The 26,306-nt window shown below is 44.2% G+C and overlaps 3 protein-coding genes across 8 annotated transcripts in view; 2 read left to right on the plus strand and 1 right to left on the minus strand.

Annotated features, from left to right (window-relative positions):
• The window catches only part of Mgat4a (alpha-1,3-mannosyl-glycoprotein 4-beta-N-acetylglucosaminyltransferase A), a 97,556-nt gene extending 89,688 nt beyond the window's left edge, over positions 1-7,868 (plus strand). For all 3 annotated transcript variants that reach the window (XM_071601854.1, XM_027950675.2, XM_071601853.1), the window contains 2 exons: positions 2,047-2,159; positions 2,288-7,868. In XM_071601854.1, coding sequence (XP_071457955.1) covers positions 2,047-2,159; positions 2,288-2,314 — 140 coding nt within the window. In that variant the 3' untranslated portion in view covers positions 2,315-7,868. The remainder of the gene's footprint in view (positions 1-2,046; positions 2,160-2,287) is intronic.
• A 349-nt stretch (positions 7,869-8,217) lies between these two features.
• On the minus strand, positions 8,218-16,287 carry Unc50 (unc-50 inner nuclear membrane RNA binding protein). 4 transcript variants are annotated; one of them, XM_027950645.2, is made up of 6 exons: positions 16,174-16,287; positions 14,858-15,137; positions 13,653-13,773; positions 10,479-10,618; positions 10,294-10,395; positions 8,218-8,537 (listed from the first exon to the last, which is right to left on the minus strand). In XM_027950645.2, the coding sequence occupies exons 2-6, from the start codon at positions 15,135-15,137 to the stop codon at positions 8,401-8,403; spliced, it is 780 nt and encodes a 259-aa protein (XP_027806446.1). In that variant the 5' UTR covers positions 16,174-16,287; the 3' UTR covers positions 8,218-8,400. The 4 variants fall into 4 exon arrangements, with proteins under 4 accessions (XP_027806446.1, XP_027806445.1, XP_027806442.2 ...); XM_027950644.2 differs by having other exon boundaries at positions 14,858-15,141; positions 16,174-16,286; XM_027950641.3 differs by lacking the exon at positions 16,174-16,287 and adding an exon at positions 15,583-16,111 and having other exon boundaries at positions 14,858-15,141.
• Positions 16,288-16,388: 101 nt separating this feature from the next.
• Positions 16,389-22,707, plus strand: Coa5 (cytochrome c oxidase assembly factor 5). The gene is made up of 3 exons (XM_027950665.2): positions 16,389-16,598; positions 19,221-19,304; positions 21,500-22,707. The coding sequence occupies exons 1-3, from the start codon at positions 16,500-16,502 to the stop codon at positions 21,539-21,541; spliced, it is 225 nt and encodes a 74-aa protein (XP_027806466.1). The 5' UTR covers positions 16,389-16,499; the 3' UTR covers positions 21,542-22,707.
• The last annotated feature ends 3,599 nt before the right edge of the window (positions 22,708-26,306 follow it).

The following is a 26,306-nucleotide window of genomic DNA, read 5'->3' on the forward strand; positions in this document are numbered from 1 at the left end:
TTTTCAAGAAGCTTGTTAACCGAGCGAGAAAAACCACTTATCAATTGTGAGTTAATTAAATCATGTCTAATTGCAGCAGCCAAATAAATGTGTGCAGAGAAAATTAACTCATTTACGACAATGAGGTTTTCAGCAAAAACAGCTTCTTAAAGAGTCAAGGACACTGGGAGCAACGTCCTTAGTCAAGAAGCTAAGCTAGGGCTGGATTGTGGCTCAGTGACAGAGCGATGGCCTAGCATGTGTGAGGCACTGGGTTCGATTCTCAGCACTGCATGTAAATAAATAAAGTCCATTGACAACTAAAAAAGTATTTTTAAAAAATCTTAAAAAAAAAAAAACAACAAAGCAAAGCAAGTGGCTTTGAGTGGTTTCCGTGGACCCTGATGGTTGACAGGTGTCCCCAGCACTGCTGAGTTGTTGCTTGGAGTCAAAGTGACTGAAGAGTTGTTCCTCAGGATTAGTCTGTTGGGAACAACCACAGGCAAGAATGTTTTCACACAGTTACGAAAACACAAATCCAGTTCAACCTGAAGTGGAATCTACTAAGTTGTAACAAATGGTGGTTAAAATACGTGGGAGGAGAAGGCTGCTTAGCTGCATTAATTTACAGAGCTCATGGAAATATGTGGTGCCTAAAGTCTGTGGTTATTGATTCTAATATTCACCAGCCAGATACTTTGCAGAAAATATTTGAATCTGTCATGTGTCATTGAGCCAAAGTGTCAGCAGTGAGCTTCATTTGCTCTTACGGATTTGGCCGGGGTCAGTTCTGTGACACTTTGGCAGGCACGGGAACTGAATATTCTGGCTTGTCCTAACTGCAGCAATTCATTGACTCAGCAGTGGGCAAGTTCAACTGCAGTTATTTTGAGCTCAGGACCAAGACTGATATTTTTCCAGAGAAGAACTGCCCTCCACCATCATCATCGCTTTGAAAGTCAGTGTTTGCTGCAGCCTTAATGATGCTTCTTAGGAATTCAGCCAAACTAATGTTGCAGTCAAGTCACTTTGATGACAGTGAACGTTGTTTGAACTCTTAATATCACACTCTTAATGCACTTCTGTGCTTTCAAAAGTTACCATTCACATTTACAGTAGATAGGTTTCCCATACTACAGGTCCAGCAGTGATTTGGGACCTCTGTGTTAGTAAAAAAGAAATTTCTATATTTCAAAATCCTCCTTAGAACACCCATAGTATACAAAAATTATACTTGTTATTATATATTGAATTTCATCAATGAAGAATTTGTGGGAGTTTTTTCTTTTTATATTAGTACCTGCCTCCTTTCCTCAGTTTTCCTGGTGGCTCACAGAGACTGCCCTTTATGGAGAACATTTGCCAGCCCTTGGCTTAAAATGACTTTGACCCTGAAGGAACCATTTTCTCATCACTTGTGAAAGCATGCTGTGTGTTTTTTTTTTTCTTTTGTGAAGGTATTCCTTACAGCAAGAAAAATTTAATAGTGAACATGTCCCCTTGACAGAAGATCCTGGCTTCACTCCTTCTCTAGGAGAGCCATTTCAGCTTGTCATTTCTGGTGGCATTAAAAATCGACACTGTAGATGAGGTGCTCCTTCACAGCCCCTTCCAGACAAGTCCTTGAAAGAACACATGCGCCTTGAGCCCCTGCTCAAGGCCAGCCTGTGTTCTTGACCTGATTCAAACACTGAGGTTTGTTATGCCTGACTTAACCTTGAAGGCAATCAGACGGAGTCACGTAGGTCTTATTTTGGCAAGGTTTTCCAAGTCACAGTTTGCTAAAATGTTGGTGATGCAGGAACACACATTTTGGTTTTGTTTTTTAATTTAAACAAAAGTATAGTTCTACCTAATTAAATAGGTTTCTTCCAATGTCTTTAAGCATACCCTACTTGAAAACTCTTAAAGCTGAGTGAAAGGAGGAGAGTAGGGAAAGACATCCAGGCCCTGACTAGAGACACTGGACAGAAACATTTTGGTGGATTCCTGTCCCGTCTTCAGTCAGGGATGTTTCATGTGTGGCTATCACAGACTGTCCAGCAAATATTGATTTTTGTTTTGAAGGAAAGTTTGAGAACGGTGTCGCGGAGGGAATGGTAGATCCTAGCCTCAACCCCATCTCGGCCTTTCGCCTGTCAGTCATTCAGAACTCTGCTGTTTGGGCCATTCTTAACGAGGTAAGAATACACTAATCAGGGAAACCACTTAGATGCTGAGTTTTTATTAGTTTGATATTTCATGTAAGGCCTTTTTGGAGTTGAGCATTAACTAACTGCCTTATACTTTTCACTATTTTGTGTTTCAGATTCATATTAAAAAAATCACTAATTGATCATCTAAGAAACCAACACGTTTTTTCCTGGTGACTCTGTTAAAGATAGCTAAGCATGTACCTTTTTTTTTTTTTCCAAACTTGAACACTACCTCTGTGAATCTACTGTAGATAAGACGACTGCTGTTTCCACTTGGAAAGCGAATCTCCCGAAGATAATTGTATTATTTGAACTATGCTCTTCTCCAATTTTAACTTGATGCAAACATTTTACAATTATGACAGCCTGTTAATAGGACTTGTACTGTTTTGGTATTATACTAATACATACGAGTTGTACATATTGTTACATTCCTTAAATTTGAGAAAACTAATGTTAAATACATTTTATGAAGGGGGTACTTTTGAAGTTCATTTATTTTACTATTATAGACCCTCTTTTATAGATTATCAGGGATTATATATAAATATATAAATATACATAAAATGTATGGAATTAATTTATTAGAAACACTTAAGGAGTACATATTTTTGTGCAGTAAATTTTTGAATCAATACTTTTTTTGAGAACCAGTTACCTTGCTTTTTTAAGTTCTTTCTATATTTTTCTTTCAAAATGCAAACATTACAAATCAATGCCATTTTTCAAATGCACTGCCATTTAAGATTGATTATAGATGGATTTCTTAACTGAAGTACTTTTATAATCACAGCGATTCTAAACAAAATATTTTCAAAGGCATTTGTCATTCCTTAAAGCCAAGATTTTAAAGACCAACATCCTTCTTGAGGGTTGCTTTACTGTACTGCGTGTGGTATGTAGCCACAGAAAATCAGTCTGAGGACTCTCAGTGTGCGGGTGTGATGGCGCCAACCTGAATCGCCACGGACTCGCTCGCTAAGTCTCTGGTAGGGAAGGTGGCAGACCCTTCCTTCCTTTTTAATCTTTGTCTGTAATCCATGAGTTAGATGCATTCTCTTTTCTTGTTGAACCTTTTATATCTGCTCTCATTTCTGAGTTAGTGTTTTTAGGTAATGCTATTGTATGGGTCATAATGTGTATAATTTTAAAGAAAAACAAAATTATTATATAGATTTGTGGCAAAAGGTAGTATAGCAGTTGTGTTTTCCCAGAATGCTTTATTCTGCTGCATTGTGATCTGACCTGTTTCCAGAAGCATTCATCACCTTCAGCGGCAGTTCCACATCCTATCACTGCGGCCAGCAGAGTGTGTCACCGGCTTCAGCCATCGATGGTCTCCACAGAGTACTTCCCTTTCAAACAGTTAGGAGCTGTCAAGCCAGCCAGGCTACTCCAACCACCTGGGGTTACAGTGTGTGGCAGGTGTGCACAGGTGGATCCCCTGAGCTTTCTGAGTGGCCCTGGCCGAGGCTGAGGGCTGTGAGAGGTCCCACAGCTGGTGACCTCTGGCCTGGACTTTACTGCTGCCCAGTATGTGGGATGCATGGCGTCCAATGCTGCCCTCGCTGTGCCAGATGAAGGGGAAGCTGGGAAATGCCCATCAGGTTCTGTTGTCCCACTCTGTTGTAGAATGTTTAGTTTCCTTGGTCAGCAAACCTACCATGTGGCCCAGGATTTGATGTCACATTTCAGTTGAAGTTTTTAAATTCCCCATCGCAGAGCCTATCAGCAAATTTCTTTCAAAACAGGGACTTGCCTTTTGTTGTAAATGTTGGCACCAGCTTGGCATTCTGAACCACTACTGAAGCAGCTAAAAATCTGTGCAGATGGAGATCCCCAGGGTCCCTGGTTCCTCAGTAGCAACTGGGACTTCAGAAGGAAAGCCAGCCTAGGACAAAGTGCTGTAGCTCCCCGGGCTACTCGTTAGGGCTTCTTGAAGACTCTGGGCCCAGCCAGCACGGCCCCCACCCCAGCCTCTGCTCCTCTCTCCAGTTCCTGGAATCCTTTCCATCATTCACGGAGACTCTCCTTCCTCCCATGGCTTTGTTCCCTGTTTCTACAATGTGTCCGGCACATGGCAGGTGTGGTCGCCTCTGAGCATGTGAACCAGCTGTGCCAGCCTCTCCCCTCCCTCCGCTCCCTTGGCCTTTCACCCTCCCACCGTGCACACGCATCTCCCTGCCTAGTTGTGACTGACGTGTCATCTCTGAGCTCCTGCAGCCAGCCTGCACCTCATTTCCTCTCTGTCTGTCCTTCACTGCAGCAGTGGACTCACCTGGCCTCAGCGTTAGTTGCTCCTCCTTTCCACCAGGTCCTCTGCTAGGCAATTGAGAGCAGTCTTGCTTTCCCTAAGCAAGAATTTATAGTGGTGGTCCTGACGGGTAGCAGAGGGCCAAGAACACTTGGAACCAGAGTACCTGAACTTGACACTGAACCACTTGTACCAAAATAATGAATGGGGAAGATGTCACTAATATGTTAGTCCCACCACCTGACATGGATTGGCATCTGGTGTGTATTCCAGGTTAACTATTCAGACTCCTGAGCAGTGCATGCCTGCCTAGGCACTAGTCACTAGATGCACAGTAGCTTTTTAAATTAATAAAAAATTCAGTTCTGCAGTTGAACTTGCAATGTTTCCAGTGCTTTGTGGCCACATGTGACTAGTGGCTATTACATTGGCCCTAGAGATACAGAACATTTCCATCATTGCAGAAAGTTCTGATGGGCATTACTGTGTGGAGTACAATGTGAACACTTTAGAAACCAGAATTAAAGGATTCTGAGGACAGGGTTAAAAGCAGATGGGCAAACGCTATAATGCAAATGATGAGTATTTGGAGCGAAAAGAGAAAGTCAAGGACCAATTTCTAGCACCTAAGATCCAGGCTTTCTTGGTTTGGATCCAGACGGGATAGACATACATGTATATATTCAACCCTTAGAGACGTCTTTGAACCAAGGTTCTGTACAGCTTTTCAGATCAGCGGCTGAACTAAAAAATTAGAAGGTACAGTTATTTTAAAAGCCATGAGCAAATTTGTAAAGACTTCTTTTAAATCTTTCATAATAACAAAAACCAAAATTGTCTCCCAACAGTACTGTCCCCCAAAGAAGTTTGGTGATATGAAAATAGCATGTTTGGGGAGATCGCTCCGGTTAATAGCAGTGTGTTTAGTAGACAGAATTCTAAGAATTCTCCCTCCCTGGGATCTTGTATTATATCCTCCCCTTTGAGTGTGGGTGGAACTGTATGATCCATGATTATGTAATGTTATGTAGCAAAAGATTATCTGGGGGCGACTAATCCAGTCTCCTGAGTCCTTTAAAAGCAGTTTTCTAAGGCTGGTCGCCCAAGTTAGACTCCAAGCAGAACTCCAACGCTAGGCAACTGAGTGGAGGGGGTCACAGGGGAAGGAATACGGGCAGCCTCCAGGAGCCGGGAGGCTTTGGCTGCCAGCGAAGAAAATGAGATGTACAGCCCTATAGCCACAGGAACTGACTCGGGCCACAAGCTCATACATGGGCGTGGAAATGGATTTGTCTCCACATAAGAACCCAGCCTGGCCAAGCACCTCGATCCCAGCTTTGTGAGACCCTAATCGGAGAACTCAAGTTGAGTCTGCTGTGACTTCTGACCTGCAGAACTGTAGGATAGTAAATGGGTGGAGTTTTAGGTTGCTACATTTGTGGTAGTTGCTGTACAGCAATAGAAAATGAGTATGTCATTTAGAAGAGGTAAGGAGGAGATGACTTCGTAACTGATTGTCTGTAGTAATGCTGGGTATTTCTTGGTTTAAAAAAAAAAAAAAAAAGTGCATGAATAGTCTCTACTAGCAAATTCTAGTCCTGGGCCTCAGCTAGGATGTTTTGTGCCAGAGATCTCAGTCTTTGTTGGAAGTTTGTTGGTAAAATGTAATGTTTTATACAAGAACTGTTAGAACAAGATTGTAGGAATAGAAATGTGAGGAGCCTTTTTTTCTAGGTGAGATATTCATGATTTAGAATAGACTGCTCTGAACCTGTCAGAAGTATACAAAAGAATAAAACAGTGGTATTTCAGGACACCAAATTAAGAGAAAAATAACTCCTTCCTGTATGTAGAGATTACATAATTTATTGTTATGAGGGACTTATTTTTTTTAATCAAAACTTTATTACCTAGCACAGATCAAACCCTATTTGTGCCAACCCCATTTTTGTACTTTGAGAATGTTTTCCAAAATACCTCTCTGCTTTCAAGCCGTTAATTGCAAATGGGGTTCACTTTTAGTTTGGTTTATCCATTAATTTTTGTGCTCATCTTTACTATATTGCCATACCCTTGATTTAAGAATAAGGAAATTAGAAGCTACAAACTTTCAAGATTGCAAATGTGTCATAATCACATCTTTGTGTTAAAAGGAAACTTAGATTTCCAGATCAATCCCTTTATAAAAGCAACTTTTCCAAGCTATGTAGCAGTATTTATAATGTGTAAAATTTAGTTTGATAGTGTGAAATTTTAAATTCTTAATCTTAACAGATATATGCTATGATAACTAGTATGCTTACTTTATTTCTTTAATGCATGTCAACATACAATGCTAAAAAGACTACTAAAGCAGTATTAGGAAAAGCAGCCAAGTGAGGGTTTGTCACCCAAACCTGTGTCATCGTTATATTAAACTCTTCCCACTTTTGGCACCCCCTTCTACGGTTTGGGCACCAATCAGACCATTGTCAAAGAACAGACAGAGGAGAAGCTGGCGCTCTGGGTTGTTGGAACTGAGAGGAAGGAGATGTTAAAGACAGTAGGGTGGGCTAGGGTGCAGCTCCGGGGTAGAGCACTGGCTTGTGTGTGCCAGGTCCCAGGTCCTGCCCCTGGCACTGTAGGGAAAAAAGGCAGTGAAGTGAGCTAGGAAGGAGGCAGAGCATTGTGCCTGCAGTTAATGCTGCAGTCCAATGTCCAGAGCAGCGGTGCTGACGGCTCTGAGTGAGGACTGTGGTGAACGCTGGAATACCCTCAGACGCCAGGCAGGCTCTTTTGTACCGCTCGCTCCTAGGTGTTTCACTGTATTAGTAATTAGCAGCTGTCCCAGAATCAAAGGTTGGTTTGTACCTTACCCTGATTAGCATCCTGTTATTTGTTCAAAGTGCTCGATGTCTGTTCAACTTTGGTAAAAATCTCTTGAAGACATTCTCTCTGAGCCTTAAAAATGGCGGATATCGATAGTACTGTAAGATGCACTGCCAGCAGATTTGATACTTTCATTTCGGTATAGCCAGTGATGTTTTCTAAGGAAGATTTAAAGTCTGCTAAGCCTAACAGTTGTGTTTCCTTCATGGAATGAAGAACTAAGCATGTCTCATTCAGAGCAATTTCCTTGGAAAGGCTGTCTTTGCATTTGGGGATGTTTCTGGAGGCATCCCTTGGAGAAGCTGCCTGAACAATCTCTGCCAGGTTGTACCAGATGTTTTTTTTTTTCTTCCTAAATGTACATATTTTCCTTAATGTCTTCATGTGTTGAACGGTTAATATTTGTAGTAATATTTTAGGTACCTATTGGATTTTTAAAGGAAGAATATTTATTTTCAAGTTGCTGCTATAATTGAAAACCTAATAACTGGTCCTGTTGACTGTGCCTTTCATCACTGTTTCTCTGTGCCACAACTGTTCATGTGTATTTGAAATAAAGAGATTTAAAAAGCTGTGCTGATTCAAGATTCCTTCTAATAAAATTAGCACTGAACCAAGGAGTGGATCCTATGTGTTTTGAAAAGGGTAAAGCCCTGCTGTCAGACCCAGATGGACACTGTTTATACAGGTGTTTGCTTAGCCCCCAGCACTGACTGCCTCAGGCTAGTGTATCATGGGAGTTTGTGCTTTGTGTCCTCCTTTCTCGGCAAGCCACACTGTCAGTGACAACAGGGCCTCTACTACGCAGCTGCACTACAGGTTAAAGAGGCTTGGGGGAGACTGAGGGTAGCCCCTTGTCCAAAATCAATTCATATGAAAGTTATGTATAGCTCCTGGGTGCCCATATTACCACATGCATGCTTTAGTTTAAAAAATATTTATTGAAGGAATGTACTTGAGACCACAGTGTTAGCATATCTCCTCAAATCTGTAAACTTTACACCTTTAAGATATCTACAAAGAGTTTATTTACAAGTTTTACAAGAAATCATCACCTCACCAATACTGTTGACAAAGTCAAGCTGGGTACTGCCACCTTTCTCTTCATTTCACTCGATACTTATAGAAAGAACACAGAGCACGGGTGAAGTTCCAGCCTAGTGCCAGCGACAGCCCATACAGTAGGATCAGAGGTGCAAACGGATAGAGAAGAATTACTGTGTTTTTCAAAAAGGGCAATGCTGGAAGGGAAACAAATCCAAATTATTTCTTAAAAAATTAACATTCCAAAACACAGCTTGCTCTTCAACATGTGGGACCAAAAAGCACGTGATGCGGGTCTGTGGCTCAGTGGTAAGAGCGCTTGCCGGGCACATCTGAGGCACTAGGTTTGATCCTCGGCACCACATTAAAATAAAGGGGGGGTCCTACAACTAAAAATGTTTTTAAAAAGGTACATGGTGCTGTTTGTAGAACTATAAATACTGTTTTGCTACCCTTAGGACTGAGCGAGGGACATTACAAATACTGACCAGGACAGTGACCACCTCAGAAGCCTATCTTAAGGTACTGAGACAGATGATGATGGAGGGGAAAAAAAATCTTAGCCATTTGAAAGTTTCCAGTGCAAAAGCCATTACACCCCCACGGTTCCCAGATATCACTTAGTCTGGGGGCCCCCTCTGCACTCGACTTGGAATGTCTTGCCCACAGGAAGATCCCAGGAGAGCGTTCCCCACATAGGAGGGCCAAGTGTTGCACCACGACACCGACCACAACCTTCCCCAATTATGTGACAATCAGAAGCTTGAATCTGGTCACAAACCCGGCCCTAGAGCAGGGGAAGGACTGGCAGTACCCACACCAGGCAGTGCGGTGAAGGGGATAAGTGATCCTGGCAAATCAGCTGAGAGCTGGGAACAGCTCTATCCAAAGGACCAGTCTGAGGAAAGTAAAAGCTGCTGACAGCAAGGTTCTGACCACCCAAAGAACAGGAAGGGCTAAAATATGTGGGAGCTCTAGATTTTATTTTCCACTGGAGAGCCTTTTTTGGAGGCTGGTACTGGGGGATCAAACTCAGGACCTCAAACATGCTAGTCGAATGCTCCAGCTCTGAACTACATCCCCAGCCTGACCTCCAGCTTGTGACTCTCCTGCTTCCTGAACAACGCACTACCACACCTGGCTCGTAAGAGATAATATGCATGAAGACTAATGTAAGAACGTTATTCATATTAAGAAAACTGAGCTGACAACAGGATTTAAGAGTAAATTGGCAGGCCAGGCACCATGGTGCACACCTGTAATCCCAAGCGGCTCAGGAGGCTGAAGGAAGAGGGTCTCAAGTTCAATGCCAGCCTCAGCAAAAGTGAGCTACTAAACAACTCAAAGAGACGCTATCTCCAGTAAAATACAAAATAGGGCTGGGGATGTGGCTCAGTGGCCAAATGCCCAAGTTCAATCTCTGGTAACAACAACAACAAAAAAAGTAAATTGGCAAACATCCTGAGGTCAATAAAAGTTGGGTCTAATTGTCTGTGATCATCTACAGAACCATACACGATCACAAAAAAAGAAAATGGTGCAAAAAGGTTTTCAACAGCTCCAGTCACAGGCCTGCAAGCCCAGACCCTTCCCCACTCTGCCTTGGTATCAGTGACCTGGAACTGAATATGCAGAAGAGACTGGAGACCAACTCCTGCCAGCAGCTTGGAGATGTCAGCATGATTTAACATGGTGCCAGGAGATTATGAAATTTATCATATACCAGCTAGACCACTTTCTAGCTGGGAGACCACAGACAAGTTAATCTTTCGCAGTTTCCTCACTGGAAAATGGGAACAAGTGAACCTGTATCATCATTGTTATAAAGATTACATAATATACTTGGGGCGGGGCCTGTCAGTGCTCCATAATGGTAAACTGGGAGTATGTGTTACAACTTGCCCCCTCCCTGTCATCTACGCAGGCACCCACCCAATTTCTTACGGTACTTACCACTGTATCCTAGGAAGGTTACATAGATGTAATAGCCAACTGCAATCAGCCATAAGGTATTTCCAACTAAATATCCAATAAATGTGTCTGTTAGGATAACATCTGCCAGGAGAAATGCACAAGTGAGTCTCTTCCCAGTGCACACAGGGAGCATGGGCGACAGCTGAGAAGTGAGTCTTACTTACGGTTGATGAAGAACAGCTGGATGAAATGCAGAATGACCAGGAGCGGGTAGAAGGCATTGAGGTGCACGTCGAAGGCATAGCCCCACTCCACGTCACAGTCTCTGCTTTGTCGCTTTACTAGATACTTGTTGGAGATGAACCTAAAGGGTGAGATTAAGATTCCCTTCATAATACAGTAAAATTAACTCTATTTGCACTTACTGCCTTCTACAGACCAGACGCTGCTCTAGATTCCGGAGCTCAGGGTGAGCTGGCGCGCCAGGCTGTCTAGAGGGAGGACACGGAACACTGGCATCTGTCAGAGGGTGCCATGGAGAAAAGTACAGCAGCAGCAAGGACAGAACACGCGCAAATTTTCTAGTCAAAGTTTATGTTGGGGTAAAGACCAGAGGGCAGTGGTGGCACCTGGCTTCCTGCAGGAAAGGCTAAGAAGGCAGGTGTGCCTGGAGGGATGGGCCAGGAAGGGAAGCCCAAAGAGAAAGCGGAGCCAGATTTCCTGGTGCCTGTGGCCACTCTAAGACGTGGCTTTCAATGTTGGTGGAGAGAGAAGCCATGGGCTGGCAAGCAGGGCCTGGCTGAAGTGTTCCGCAGGTTCTCTGGAGCCAGTCTGAGAACAGACTATAGTGACAAGTCAAGGAGGGAGAGGGAAGGCTGCTGTGGACAAGAGCCCAGAGCAGTAGGAGCAACGGAGGTGGGGGATGCAAGACGCTCTGGACCTGGGAGCGGAGCCCACAGGATTAATGTCGGAGGGGGTCTGAGAAATAAGGAAGAGTCAAGGGGAGCCTGGAGCTGGACTGGGGACGTTGAAGGAGCATGGAGTCCAGAGATGGGCAGGAAGTCCGCAGCTTGGGGGAGAGCGAGGTCGAACTAGAACAGAAGCTTCAGTGTGGGGGGATCTTGACAGCCATGAGCCCGAAGGACATCACCAGGAGAACACCGTGACCAAGGCAAGACTGAGGCCTGTCAACTCTCTATTAAAAGGTGAGGAGGACAGGAAGAGACAAAGAGAAGAGGGCCGGCGGCATGTCCAGCCACAGGAATACGAATTACTCAGCTGTCACTGTTCTCCGCGCGGCCACCAGCTCAGGTAATTGGTGAGTGATTGAAGGGGATAATGTCCACGAAACAAAAAGGGAGCTCTTCAAAGAACAACGCGGGTCATTTGTGGAAATTCAATGTACCTTTTCTATGTGCCAAGGCATTTCAATTCAAGGATACAATTAAGAAAATTCTCTTCCTACAGAGGAGATAAAAATAGAAAATAAAGAAACAGGGAGAACATGGTGCAGTGTAATACACAGTCCCTCACTTAGTCATCTAAAGAGTGGAACCAGAGGCAGGGAAGAGCAGGGAGGTGGTTGCAAGAAGCTGGGTCTTGGGTATCCAAAGCCAGTTAGACAGGAGGCGTGAGCTCTGCTCCACAGCACAGGGGGTGCCTACGGTTCACATCGATTTATTGTACACTTTACAAAGAACTAGGAGTTCAAAGGTTCCCAACACCAAAAATTTAAAAATGTTTAAGGAGCTGGAAATGCTAATTACCTTGATCTGATCATTACACATTGTATATACGTATCCAATCACTGCAGAGAACACCACAAATATGTATAATTAAATAATTTTGAATGAAAAAGACTTTCATGTAATAGCATGTGGCTCACCCCGAGGAGCTCTGTTCCCCTGCTCACCGTCAACGGGATAGAGCTGTTCCTTCAGAGAGCTCCAAGACAACCGTGGCTTCCCCTCCCACCTGCATCAAGGACACCACTCACATCCACATCTTGGGCCAGACTCTGGTCTCCAAGTTTCAAATCAGAATAGAGACCTCAAGCCCACTGACCCTCACTTCCACTAAATACTCCGCATGCCCCCTGAACTCCACGGGCCCCCTGAGCTCCACACACCTGACATGGCATGCTCATTTGCACTTGTCGAAGGCCATCCTGAAGGAGGCTGTGGCCGCCCCATCTCTTTCCTGTCCCCCACCATATCCTGTTTCCATAGGATGCTCTTCAGTCCACCCCACTGTTACCACCACACTACTCTGGGCCCCCTCTGCTCTTCGCAGAGCCCCTGCCAATTCTCTGGCCTTGACCCTTTTCCACCTCCTCGTTCACTGCCAGGGAAGACTTTGCCTAAGCGTGAAACTGACATGATTCCCTCCCTTCCGAGCCCTGAGCTCCACCTCTCTACCCTCCAGTCACACGTGCAGCCTGGGAGAACAGGTCCTCTTTTTTCTGAATGGCATCAAGGTTGACTTCTCTAGTCTCATCTCCTCCCTAGTCACCCTCAGGGTCACTCTCCACCCCAGACCTGGCATGCTGTCTCTCACTTCTGTGCCTCTGCACCTGCAAGTCCAGGTACCAGCGGTCAGAGGTCCCATGTTTCCCCACCCACCACTTCATGCTGGTTCCAGTGGACCTCTGGTAAGGCCGCGGTTACATGGAATCCTTTCTAGTTTTAGTTCCTCACAGGATTCACAGCTCAAACTCTGGTTCTCAAAGATAGTATCTATTTAACTCACACTATGATATAAATTCATATCGAAAGTGCTCAACTGGACAACACCGTTTCTGGGGCCTTCAGAATCTGCATTCAGGGCAGAACACTTGCTATAAACGATTCCTTTGAAAGCCTCATTTCTCAATTTTTTTTTCATAGACTGTACCATTTTCCTGGGTAGCTCTGTAATAAATGTAATTAGTTAGCAATATTAACTATGGCCTCATTTAAAAATTTTACATTAATAGTACAAAGCATTTATTAACTACCTAGTATATACAAAACCTGCACTTTATGAGTCAGAAGTTACAAAGAAAATAAAAGGTTGGTATCACCAAAGGTTCCAGTCTTGGAAGTTTTGTTTAAGATATTAATAGCTACATTAGACTTAGCACTTAAGTACATTCCAAGTGCTTATTATACCACAATCCTCTCAAAAATCTGACAAAACAGGTAATTCATTTTACAAAAGCTGAGACTTGGACTACGCATGACACAAATGGCTGCACTGGCATTTGAACCCAAGTCGCACTGTGACTAAAATGTTCCATCCTGTTTTCCTAATACAGGGGCCACCACTCCATCTTGGTGTCACTTTCCATCAGGTATGTACCTCTAAGGTGAACAAATGGAGCCTCCACAGTAACTGCAAAGCCAAAGTTAATTACTTACCACATTAAAGTTGATATCAGAAGACCAACACCCACACAATCTATGAACACGACCCATAGGAGAAGCTTTATCGTCTCAAAAAATCCCATGTCCAGCACAAAGCCAAATCCTATAGTGGATACTGAAAGAAAGATTCACAAGATTCACTCAGACACTCGCTGGGTACAGGGCACTGGCCTTGGTGTCAGGGTTTGGTCCTTACACGCCCCGCAAAGGCCCATGTACTAAAGGCTCAATTGCCAACCCTGGTGCTACCAGGAGCTGATAGAACCTTCAGGAGGTGGGGCCTAGTGGAAGGAAGTTAGGTCACTGGGAGTGTGCCCTTGAAGGGGAGATTGGGACCCTGGCCCCTTCCTGTTTCCTGGCCATTGGGAGATGAGCAGTTTTACTCTACCATGAACTCCCCACCATGATGTTTTGCTTCAATACAGCAACAGGGTCAAGTGACCATGAATTCATACCTCTGAAACCATGAGCCAAAATAAAAATTCCCTCCTTATAAATTGTTTCTCAAGTATTTTGTTACAGCAATGGAAAGGCGAGTGACAATCTTGGCCTCCAAAGACCCATAGTATAGTGAGACAGAGAGACCAAAACAAAACTCCCAGGATGTGTCATATGTAACTGATGTAGCAACCGGGAACCACCCTGGGCTATAGATAGATAGTTTGTCAAGGTAGGTAGTTTACGGTGACAGGCCAGCATTCCAAACACCACCGGACAGAAAAGGCACTCATGTATTTTAAGTCCAGTTAAAAGTGAAAAACACCCTATCACTTTTGACTGATGCACTTTCATTATACTACTGGAGAACTTAAAAACAGGTTTTCAAGTTCATGTTGGTATTTTGGAACTCTCTGGATTTACTTAATCGTGAAATACCATGTCCAATCCTGACATTCCTTTTCACAGCAAGTTGGAGTTTGGGTATTGGTTCACTATAGTTAAAAGACATGGAGTGAATTTTTCCCCCTGCTCTTCAAGGTCCCAAAGCAGCAATTTAATTTACTCTGGCATTGGACTGAGACCTGTAGAACTAGGAGGAATTAACCTTTCCTGTGATTTTTGAAGGTACAGAAAAAACAGCTTCAGATATCCCCAAATTTGAACCCAAAACACATTATATCAAAGGATCCTTCAAATGATAAGCCTAATCTGAAAAGCTCAATTTGTTCTTCAACTCTATTGCAGAAACTAACACTTACCACAGAGCCAGATACTTAATAAGACCAAGAAAGCAGGGTCATCTCTGGCCCACTGGTCCTTTGTCTGCTTCCGGTAATGAAAGTTCCTATAAACCCTCTGTGGGGAAGTGAACAGGTAGAGCATCTGCCAGGCAGCAAACTCAAAGTCCATCTGGCGAAATCGAAAAAGCCTCCTGAGGTATTTGTAGCGTTTTGCTCCAGCTGTGTGTCTTGCTGCATCCCTGGAATTCAAGACTCCGTTCCCCTGCACTGAGGAATTCACTGAAGTACTTGGTAACATCTTCCTAGATGGAAGAAAACAATTCTTTTACATGCAATATGAAGAAACGTTTGGCTATCAGCACCCCTCTTCTGTGTTATTTGGCAAGGAGGTCACTTTACATTTTCTCTTCCACCCTTCAGAAGGGTCAGGGGTCAAAAGCAACTGGAGTTGGTTCTGAGGCTTGTCTTGAGGCTGGAGAACTGCTGCCCACTTCAGGCCAGGGCAACACTATGGGATTCAGAACCATCTAACACTTATCCAGGGTCCAGGCTGTTCCCACACTTCACCTCACTCGATCCTCAGACAGCCCTCCCAGGTAGCTAATGTTGGCAGAGGGAGAGGCACAGGGAGGTGAACTGACCTCCCTATGAGCACGAAGACAGTGATGGAGCCACGATTGGAACGTAACCACCAAGCCCTTAAGGGAAAACCTTAGTTGAAGCCGATTAGAACGCAACGTTACCGAAGAGGTACAATAGCTTTTCCACACAGGTCCATCAGCGTAAGGCCAGCAAGCTCCTTGTTCGTCAGAATGCGACATAAAAACAAAGCAAATATCCAATCCCTAGCGCTTTACTCCCAGGGCAGTTCAGCAGGAGGCATGACAGCGTGGGAGACCAGTCGGCCAGGCCAAGGCTGGTGAGCGCAGCCCGACGCCCCTACTACGCTTCGTCGGCCTCCAGGACGCGGACAGTGCCCCGCCCCGCCCAGCCCAGCTCTTCTCCATTCGCCCGGGGCCTCGGGTATGGCTGCCAGGTTTAGCAAATAAAGGTACAGACCGCCCAGTTACATTTGAATTTCGAGCAAGGAACGAATTAGGAGTCCCATGCAACATGTCGGACATGCTTATACTAAAAACTCTCTGAGATTCCCATGTAAATGGGCGACTTTGATTTTCTCCAGGAATTCGACCGCGGGCCTAAGGCCCGAGAGGGGCCGGACACAGTCATGGTCACTCCCCAGCCGCCGTGACGCGGGGCCGCGAGCAGCCGGAAGACACGGCCCCCGGCGCGAACAATAGTCGCGCGCGGGCGGAGCAGTCCTCGGGGCTCACCTGGAGCTCTACTGCTGCCTCGGCCCGGAGCCGAGCTACCCGCCACCTCCGCCTAGCAGCCGAGCCCAGCCGCTGCCCGGGCGACTTCCCTTCCGCAACGTAGCCGGCGCTCGGGGCGCGTGTGGTTGACGTCACGAGCGCCCATTTCCGCTACGCATGCGCTGCCCCTCGGGACTCGTAATGTCTTCCGCCCGACCGGGGAAGACCTTCCGGAAGTTGTTGTAGTATCTTCCGGTGCCTTCCGCTTGGGGTGTCGCTCGCACCTAGCCAGGTGATTGGGATTGAGCACCGAGAGGGTCGCGCCGCCGCGGGCGGGAGGCGCCCTCATGCCCCGCTATTACGAGGACAAGCCGGAGGGCGGCGCGTGCACGGGCGTGAAGGAGGACCTGGGCGCCTGTCTGCTGCAGTCGGACTGTGTGCTCCAGGTAGCGCGGCCGGGCGCTCTGGGTGGTGACGGCGCCTGCAACCTGTGGCTGGGCTCGGCGAAGGCCTCCCAGTCGGCCCGCGGTGGCGGTCCTGTCCAGGTTGTAGGGCACAACACCAGCTGCTCCCCGTGGGCAGATCCCCTGAACTCTCAGGACCTCAACTCCCCGCCCGCGTGGGGAGGGAGATACGATGCCCGCCGCTTGGGCTTTTGTAAATAATAAGCGGTTTCGGTTCAGGAAATTTTTTTTGAAGGCTGGTATCCCGCACAGTTCTGGAGACATAGAGGAGACGGGTTTTTTGCTTGCTCGAAATTGTTAAGAGACTTCCATAGTCACGCTGTTCTGGCCAGTAGTTTCTCCTGCCTGTGCTCAGTCGTGCCTGACCCCGTGTTATATTTGTCATGTGTTGGTTTGAATTTGTTTCTGAGTTGAAGTGCTCTGTGTGCCCAGGTGTGAACTTGTAAATGAAGCAGCTCAATATTTTCAACATTTTGTATATTTCCTTACATTCTTCCCTCACAAGTCACCAGTCTTCTCAGTACCACATCTGAGATCAGTGAGACATACAGTGAGCTTCAAAGTTGACCTAGAACCTGGGTTCTGGTTTAGAGCCCAAGTAAAGCCCACAGGTGCTTCTTCCAATGACAGGACCTATGAGAGGGCAATCAGTTGTGTGCAATTATCTTTGCTTTAGGGGATGTCATTTCAGAAAGCTGCCCCCAAATGGACATCTACCCTTTATCAGTGTTTGAGTCACAACTTATATTCTGTTCACTGCTATTTGCAGCCAGTGAGGATCTTAAATCATACCAAATGGCAACTAAAGCTAGAGTTTAAAAGGCAGTAGTGGGGCAAAACATTGAACTTTGCAGGTTCATAACAATCTACTTGGGTGGTGTCCCTGACACCCACTACACACTATTCCTCACCAGGGACTCAAAACCAAGGGAAACTGCTGAGGTCTGTATCAAGTCTGTATGGCCACTTCATAAAGATTTTTGGTTCCTTAGTTTCTGGAGTAAAGAAGTTAATTGATCATATGGCCGATGGGTGGTATAGTCTCTTCTTGCTAATCTTTAACCACCTGCAGCATCTTACGGATGTCAGCAGGAATTCTGACACAAGTGAATATTTAGTTATAGGAGCTGTCAAGGAAGAGAGTCAAGGAAATAAAGGGGCCAGAGAAATTCAGGATAATGATGGTAAGGCTGTAAGTTCCAGGAATCTGGCAAGGAGAAAGCGATTCAAAAGTCATTTCTGGGGTAGACTTAGGGTTTTATGACTCCTGGGAGATCAAAATGGTTGAGGCAACCACAAGGTTGGCTCTTGGGCTCAGCATGTTTGGGAGCACTGGCTGATCTTGAGAGCATTAGGACATAGGGTCAAACATTACAGAGACCCACCATAGTCGCTTAAATAAGGTAGAGAATTCTGGCGTTTGCTCATGTGCCTGTAAGGCCTGGGTGGCTTTTCTGTCTTCCTGGGCCCATACATTCTTGATCTTATGGCTGTGAGTCCTGTGATGGGAGACAGGATGTTACTCTCATAGTCCCAAATTGCCTCGATCCTACATCATCAGGACTTGTAATCTTAGGGAGTAAAAGGGGCAAGCCTCTTTAAAGACCAACCCAGAAGTTTTACACGTTTCCCACACATTCCATGGCTAGGACTTGTCCCATGACCACATCCAGCTGCACAGGTGACTGGAAAACCTACCCCAGCCACATGCTTGATAAAAAGGAAGAATGGATATTGAGGGACAACTAGTCTGTCATTGGGAGTGGAGGGGATGAATGAACGTTTCATCTCTAGTGTATCTAGATGGATCTTTTCACCAGGCAGCCAGCAATGTAAGTTGAAGGCTTGTGAAAATGGTAACGTCTTGGACATGGTTTGAGGAGGCATCAGCTTAGTCTTTTGTCTACCCCCACTTGGTCAGCACCACCCATCTGCACTGCTTCAGAGTTTGGGGAGGAACACAGTGGTGCCAGGAGACTTTGCCACTCACTGATGTAGATGATAGTTGAAATCCAGGATTTAGGGAGACAAGGAGTAAACGTGGCCACGGTTTCTGGGAATAGGTACATAGACATGGTACCCTGTAGCTTTTTCCATAATGGAAACCAGGGGAATGTGACTGTCACTGGCAAACAGGCATTGGGGGAGTGGTTGGAGAGGCAAGATCTGGAGGGTAAATCCCTCTGCAGAGCAGGCGAAATCTGGGTTATCTTCCTGGAGGGAGCCATCTAGCCTACCTCATCAACATCCATGGAAAGTGTTTAGTTAATGGTGTTCTGATTTTAGGGTGCCTAATTCATAATTTTCACCCATAAAGAGATGAAGATCCCAGTTTCTGAGAAGACTTGTGAGGGAAGAATGTAAGGAAATATACAATATTAAAGAGCCTCAAGGAAAACCAGTGTTTTCAAAAACTCAGGAACCCCTCCAAATTAGACAATTTTTTGTCATTCTGTCCCTTCCTCTCTAAGCACCAATAGTCAAAATGAATTAACTATTTACTATGTAACTGTTTTCCTCTTAATATTTTTGAATATAACTATTTTCAGAAGGACAGTTGCTTTGTGAAATTCCTAGGCATTTATACTGTTTTATTTGTCACAGGAAGGAAAATCTCCTCGGCAGTGTTTGAAGGAAGGATACTGCAAAGCTTTGAAGTATTCATTTTTTGAGTGTAAAAGATCAATGGTAAGTGGCTAAAGATTTTTAAAAGCTTATGTTACAAATCAGCTACCTGGAGTGAAATGTGTGAGTGACTTAAGAGTCATCAACAGGTTGCAGTGTGGTATCATTTGGAAAAAAAGGATGTACACGTTTCTTCCTGTGAGTTGAACGTTAGGCCTATCTCCCAAGGGTTCGTGAAAGCCCCCAGCCTTTCTGTCATCCTGTCATGATGCTGATAAATCACTGACCTTCATGAGTTTCTCCAAGTGTGAATCTTGGCAAGTACAGGTGGGTAAAAGTCAGTGGTATTCCCTGTGAACCCAGGTCGTTGGCAGATAGACAGTTAGGGTCTAGGGTGTGTGCCCTTCTGCCTTAGGTGACAGAGAGAAAAATGTCAGTGTCTGTCTGCATTCTGAAGTGGTGGTCGTGGATATTGGCCCAGCACACATTGCTGACCTCTTGGTTCTGGGCCAGCATTCTTTGATCTGAAAGATCCAGAGAGATTTGGATTGGGAACTGAGAGCCTTTTCTTGGAGAGAGACGCATGAAGTTGGAAACTGAAGCATGCCTCCAGAGAAGGCAGCAGCGGGGACTGAGCCTGCTTTTGTTATTGAAGCACACTGCAAGTTCCTTCCCTTTGTCCACAAAGGAAATGAGAGATGAAAGAACTTGAGGACATCGGCCAGCAGATCTGATCCAGGGAGAGGGTGAAGTTAGACTAAATTTGGCCACACTCTGTTTTCCTTTGTCAAGTGTCAGTTTTCTGCCTTTAGGCAGAGGATTTTCTTGCCTTGCCTCACATGGTTTTGTTATCCATATAAAATGCAAGCCTTTGACTTGTGAAGAACTTAAGCATGTTTCAAGCATTGAGGAATCATAAGGAATAGTTAGAGTAGGAGATAACGACGCGTTGTACTCTGGAATCATATGAAATGACTCAACAGTAAACTCCCCAAAATTCCCTGCTGAAAGCTCAGGCTTGGATCTCCAAAAGATTCAGAAATCATAATCCCCCTGCAGAAATTTTTAATCATAGATTAAACAGTGAAAGTGCTTCTGATTGCTGTCAGTTCAAGGCAGAGCTTCAGTTGACACTGGGAAAGACTGTCTAAGGAAGTCTCTAGCAGACTAGTAGATCCTACACCCTCTCTCCAAGACTGTGCCTCCTTGAGTCTTCCACAGTGAGTGGAATCATGTCACTCTTCATGACTGCAATGCCATTATGCAAGCTTGACAAAACCTAATCATTTGAACATAAACTTTAAATAATGGATAGTTTTGCTTAGTTTCAAGACTGAGTTTAAGTCCCACTGAGGGTGAGACAAGAATTTGAATCTGCTGTTTCCTCAGTATGAGCAGCCCAGTCATCCTGATCATGATTCCCAGGTTTAAAGATTTTTATTTCTTTGAAAATATTGTTCTTAGCTACTTTATGTTGTGCTGAGAAGAATGAATGGCTGGCTGTTCCAGGGTGGCTATGTTGGACTCATGGATAAGGCCTATCTCCCAAATAATTCCTTCCTATGGAATTTCTGGGGAATGGTGTTGACTTCCATGCAGCTTCGTTGTATGATTTCAGAACATTTTCTGTAACCACCACGGTTAAGAAGTGGATCTCTGTGAAGCTTAAATCAAATAACATGCTGTCAGCCTAGGAGGTTATGCGCATTACGGATCTGTGATCCCAAGATGACTGTGTCTTAAATGTTTCTTAGGGTTCTGTCCCCTTTTCTCAGTTGGTATTGATTTAAAGATTTCATATAGGGGCTGGGACTGTGGCTCAGTGGTAGAGTGCTTGCCTAGCACATGTGAAGCCCTGGGCTCGATCCTCAGCACCACATAAAATAAATAAATAAAACAGGTATTGTGTCTAACTACAACTGAAAAATAAATATTTAAAAAAAGATTTCATATACATTTGAATATTAACTGAAATAAAACTTAATGAAGGCAGGTTTGCTGAATGTATGTTTAGTTTAAAGAAAGAGATAAATAGAATTTGGATTCTACTCAAGAAGAAAATCACCTTGAAGTGAAACTTGCTTTTTAGTGCCATCTTTATAATTTTTTTTTTTCTTGGTAGCTCTTGACAATTGCCTTTTTTGATTTTATTGGAAACTGGTTCATTTCTCTAATGTGGTGACTGACACCCTTTACCAAAGTTGTGTTTAATTAATTACACCATATCAAATTTGATTAAAATGTTCATTTATTTTCAGTTGGATGCCAGATCAAGATTCAGAGGAAGAAAAGGATATTGATACCATTACGTTGAAAGCAAGATGAAAACACCAAAGGATTTTTCCACAGAAAAGCCACAATAGGAAATAATTTTTGCTACATCTGTTTGGTTGAACCAGTTTTCCCTCCATGGAACGCTGGAGAAATTGGATGAATTTTGGTTTTGAATATGTATAAAGCAAATGCTTCTCTGAATCTAAGTTATTTTTAGAAGATAAGTTTAATTGAACACTTATAGGCCTGGAATATAATGTGTTTTGAGATTTTGCCTAAAGTACAGGAAATGGAAAAACTGTTATTTTCAAACCTGACTCTTTAATCATATTACACCATTTATACATCTGGAAGGGACTAATGTGACACTGGAGGCTGTCCACAAGATGTTTATTGAGAAAGTTTATTTAATCTATCCTATTTAGTTCTAGAATAAATTGGTTCCTTGGAGAAGAAATGCTTTATTTGATTGATTCACTGAGGCTAAAGTAAAACCTCAGAACTTTGAAATCTGCCATAGGGCCTAGCTGGATCCCAAGCCCACACGGTGTTGCAAGGACTCTTCTATCTCTGACTGATTTTCCCTTTCCTGGTTTCATTTTTAGGGTGGCCCTCTCCACATACAGGACCAGTATCAGCTATAAGCTCACATCCTTAAGATCTGTTATTCAAAAAGGAGAGAGTGAATTTCCCTTTCCAAGGACCACAAATCAAATCCTACTAAAGAACTCTGGTCTTCCCTGGGTCACCTGCACTGTGACTGACCACTCCCAGCAGAATCCCAGTGGTGGAATGGCAGGCCTCTTCCCTGAAGGAAAGGGGGATTTTGAGTACACGGAAACAACCGGTGTGTACTGTAGACAGCAGATACAGAAAACATGAAGTGCAAGTTTCAGATTATGGTAATTTTATCAGGATCACTTAATACATAAGAGAGCCAAAACCTTTAAATAAAACTTTAGGTTCACCTAAAGTTGTGAGAATCCCCCAAAATGCCACTGAAGTCTGCTGTGTATGCTGCTTTTCACTGGGGAAGGGAAGGTGGTAGATTTCTTCAGCGACTCCTTATACCTGTTTAAGTGCTACGACTTTCTTGGTTATTGCAGTGCTGGGCTGGGCCTCAAGGCCTTGCAATGAGCTACCCACCCCCCACAGTGCTACAACTTCTATTAAATGTAATTCTGATAAACTCTTTAAGGAGTATTTTATAAAACCTTTGTTGAATAACAGCTTTAATGAAGAAGTTCATATACCACAAAATTCACCTTTACACCATTTCCACTTGGTAGTTTTTAGTGTATGCATAGTGTGTGCAGCCATTATCACTATCTCTTCCAAAACTTTCCACCACTCCAGAGAAACACATACATACCAGTTAGTATCTCCCTTACTCCCCTTCCCTCAGCAACTACTGATACACTGCTGGTCTCCACAAGCTGCTCTATCCAGAACCTGTTATATAAATGGAATTATATAATATGTGGCCTTCCGTGACTTTTTATTCCACTTACCATAATATTTCCAAGGTTCATCTGTGTGCAGCATCTATCTCATCACATCCAGTGGTGCAGGTGGTGCCACATTTTATTTATCCATTCATCAGCTGATGAACTAGGTTGTTTCCATTTTGTGTCACTGTGACTAATGCCGTGAGCATCTCTGAACAAGTTTTGTGTGGACATGTTTCATTTCTCTTTGAGTATATAACTCAGAGTGGAATTACAATATTGTATGAGAACTCCAACTTTAGCATTCTCCCCAGTGGCTGCACTACCCTTTTACATATTCAACAATCTCCACATCATCTCCAACAGTTGTTGCTATTTATTTTGATTACAGCCATTCTACTGAGTATGAAGTAGTATCCAACTGGGATTTTGATTTGCATTTCCCAAATGGCTAATGATTTGGGCATGTTTTCCTGTGTTTATTGGCCATCTGTATGTTAGTCTTCAGAGAAATGTCTATTCAGGTCCTTAGTCCAGTTTTCAGTTGCCTTGTCTTTTTATTGCTGATTTGTAAGAGCTCTTTATACGTATAAATACGAGTCCTTCAAAGATAACTAATTAGCCAATGTCTTTTCCCAGTCTGTGGCTTGCCTTTTCACTTTCTAATTGACACTCTTCAAAGCATGATTTTAACATTGGTGCATCGCAATTTATTTATTATTTTGGTGTATCTAAGAAACACCAAAATAATAGTGGTTTCTTAGATACACCAAAATAAAAAATAAATAAATAAATTGCGATGCACCAATGTGGAATCATATGTCTTTTTTTTTTTTTGGACTGGCTTTCATCATTCAGCAAAATGTTCTCTAGGTTCAGCCACGTTGTAGTGTCAGAATTTTCTCCCGTTTTAAAGCCAAACAATATTCCAAATAATATTCCAGCTCATGTCGATATCACGTGCTCATGTGCTCGTCCATCAGTGGACACCTGCTCGGTCCCACCTTTGAGCTGCTGTGGACATGTGTCCACAGATGTCCCAGGGGCCCTGCTCCAGTGTGGGCACACACCCAGCAGTGGAGGTGCTGGGGCATCAGTGATTGTCTTTGATGTTCTGAGGAACTGCCATGCGTTTTTCCATAGCAGCCATGCCGGTCTCCATTCCTGTCCGCGGCGCATAGGGACTGCAGCTTTATCTTGTTAACACTGACATTTCTGTTCTCTGAATGGTGCCATCCTAGGGGACATGAAGTGGCATCTCACCGTGTTTTGGTTTGCATTTTTCTAATCAGCAATGATGACGACATCGTTTCATGTGCTTGTTGACCCTTTTCCTGTCTTCGGAGAAATGGCCTTAGGTCCCTTTTCCATTTGTAAAATGAGTCATTTCCTTTTTTGGTGTCATGGTGAAGAAATCATTTCCCAATCCAATGAAGCTCTCCCCTTATGTTTTCTAGAAGTTTGAATGGTTTTACCTCTTAAACTTAGGTCTTTACTAGATTTTGTATATGATGTAAGGGTCTAACTTTTATATGATGTAACTTTTTATATGATGTAAGGGTCTTTTTTTTTTTTTTGCACGTGGATATCTAATCTCTCAACATCATTTATTGGAAAGACTGTCCTTTCCCCCATTGAATGGTGTGGCACCCTTGTGGAAAAACATTTGCCCATATATGCCAGGGATAATTTCTGAGCTCATTATTCTATTACATTAGTCTATATCTGTATTTTTGCAGTACCAGAGTCTGAACCCAAAGGTGCTCTACCACTGCCACATCACTACCCTTATTATTATTATTTTTACTTTGAGACAGGGTCTTGCCAAGTTGCTGAAGCTGGCCTTGAACTTGTGATCCTCCTGCCTCAGCCTCCTGATTCGCTGGGATTATAGGTGTGCGCCAGTGCACCAAGCTATATATGTTTTTAAGCTAGCCAGTTTCACACTGTTGTGATTCTTGCAGTTTCGCAGTAAGTTTTGAAATCATATGAAACCTTCAGCTTTGTCCCTTTTCAAGACTGCCCATTTGGGGGCCTTTGGAGGTCCCCTATGGATTTTTCCATTTCTGAAAAAAAAAAAATGCTGATGCGATTTCGATAGGAAGTGCACTGCATCTATGCACAGCAAAGCTGGGCCCTGCGGGAGCTTCTTGCAAGACCAACCCCATAGCAGCTTAAAAGAGAGACATTTTCGGAAACAAGAAAGAAAATGTGACACAAAAACAGGAGTTCATGTTACTCCAGATGGAGCCTTCTGTGAGGGCATGGCTGGAGACGGTGCTGGCCGGAAGGGCCACCCCGGGAGCCCAGCAGTACATCCAGACATGGCCAGGCTGGCCAAGAGGAAGGAGTCACTCTGACCTTAGCAAATTCAAATACAGCATGTGCCTTGTGCCAAAATAATTCCAGGTGGATTAATCTAAAAATTCAATGGAATAAAAAAATACTGGAAATAAGAACAGGTGAATATTGAAAACACCATCTTGAGGCAAGAAAGCCAAGGCAGAAAGCATGAGTAATATCCGAGCATGCATAGACTGGGTCATGCAAGTGCCAGCAAGACACAAGTCCAGGCCCACAGTGCACACAGGCCACACTCCACTTCAGAGGCAAAGATGTGGCTGCCCACCTGTGTCACCTGTAGTGGTGAGTCGGAGACGTGTTTAGAATAAGCATCAAGCAGGACAGGCACACTACTACATAACAGCTTCTGCATACTTCCCCCATAGCAAAGCCAAGACGGCTGACCATCAGGTGTGAAAAATCTGTTACAGGCGACAGACGAGTTGACAAGCGGAGTTGCAAAAACATGAACATCATGAAAGTATAAAAAGTGTCTGATGTTCCCACTAATCCAAGACACAGGCATTGAACGATGTCGTTTCCAGCTTGAATGAGAATAAAGGGGAAAGGCAGCGGCTTCTCTTTCTGGGAGTTTAAATTCTCCTTGCGCAGATGCTTCTGTTACTGGGAGCTTACCTGAGAGACCCCTGAGCTGTGTTCCTAGAAGCAGCTGTGGAGCTGCATGCAGCCATCCTGGTGAGGGAGCAACCACGAGCCACCTGCATTCCAGCAAGTCACACGGCAATGAGCCATGTCTGCCAGCGGGAGGGTGACCGTAACACACACAAGATGTCAAGAAACCTGCTCAAGTCACCAGTCAGTGAGGAGCAGAACCTCGGGCTGTCTGCTGCTGACTTCCAGGCTCTTAACCCCACACCCTGCTGCCTCTCTGCTTCAAATTAAGTGAAAATGAGACTAAAGAATGAGTCTTGTGTGGTACTCAATGCAGTGGCCGGCAACAAGGGTCCTGTACAACGAGTCTTTTCAACACAGGAGAATG

Source organism: Marmota flaviventris, chromosome 14, assembly GCF_047511675.1.
Source record: "Marmota flaviventris isolate mMarFla1 chromosome 14, mMarFla1.hap1, whole genome shotgun sequence".
Lineage (NCBI taxonomy): Eukaryota > Metazoa > Chordata > Mammalia > Rodentia > Sciuridae > Marmota > Marmota flaviventris.

What these genes read in the sequence shown, in the direction of transcription:
- Unc50 (XM_027950641.3), bottom strand. Translation starts at nt 15,617, where the DNA reads ATGGACCTGTGTGGAAAAGCTATTGTACCTCTTCG. An exon ending in AAAGCTATTGTACCTCTTCG is followed by an intron (nt 15,142 to 15,582) that starts GTAACGTTGCGT and finishes TCTTCCATCTAG; the next exon opens with GAAGATGTTACCAAGTACTT. An exon ending in CCAGCTGTTCTTCATCAACC is followed by an intron (nt 10,396 to 10,478) that starts GTAAGTAAGACT and finishes TTCTCCTGGCAG; the next exon opens with ATGTTATCCTAACAGACACA.
- Coa5 (XM_027950665.2), top strand. Translation starts at nt 16,500, where the DNA reads ATGCCCCGCTATTACGAGGACAAGCCGGAGGGCGGCGCGTGCACGGGC. An exon ending in AGTCGGACTGTGTGCTCCAG is followed by an intron (nt 16,599 to 19,220) that starts GTAGCGCGGCCG and finishes TATTTGTCACAG; the next exon opens with GAAGGAAAATCTCCTCGGCA. An exon ending in TTGAGTGTAAAAGATCAATG is followed by an intron (nt 19,305 to 21,499) that starts GTAAGTGGCTAA and finishes ATTTATTTTCAG; the next exon opens with TTGGATGCCAGATCAAGATT.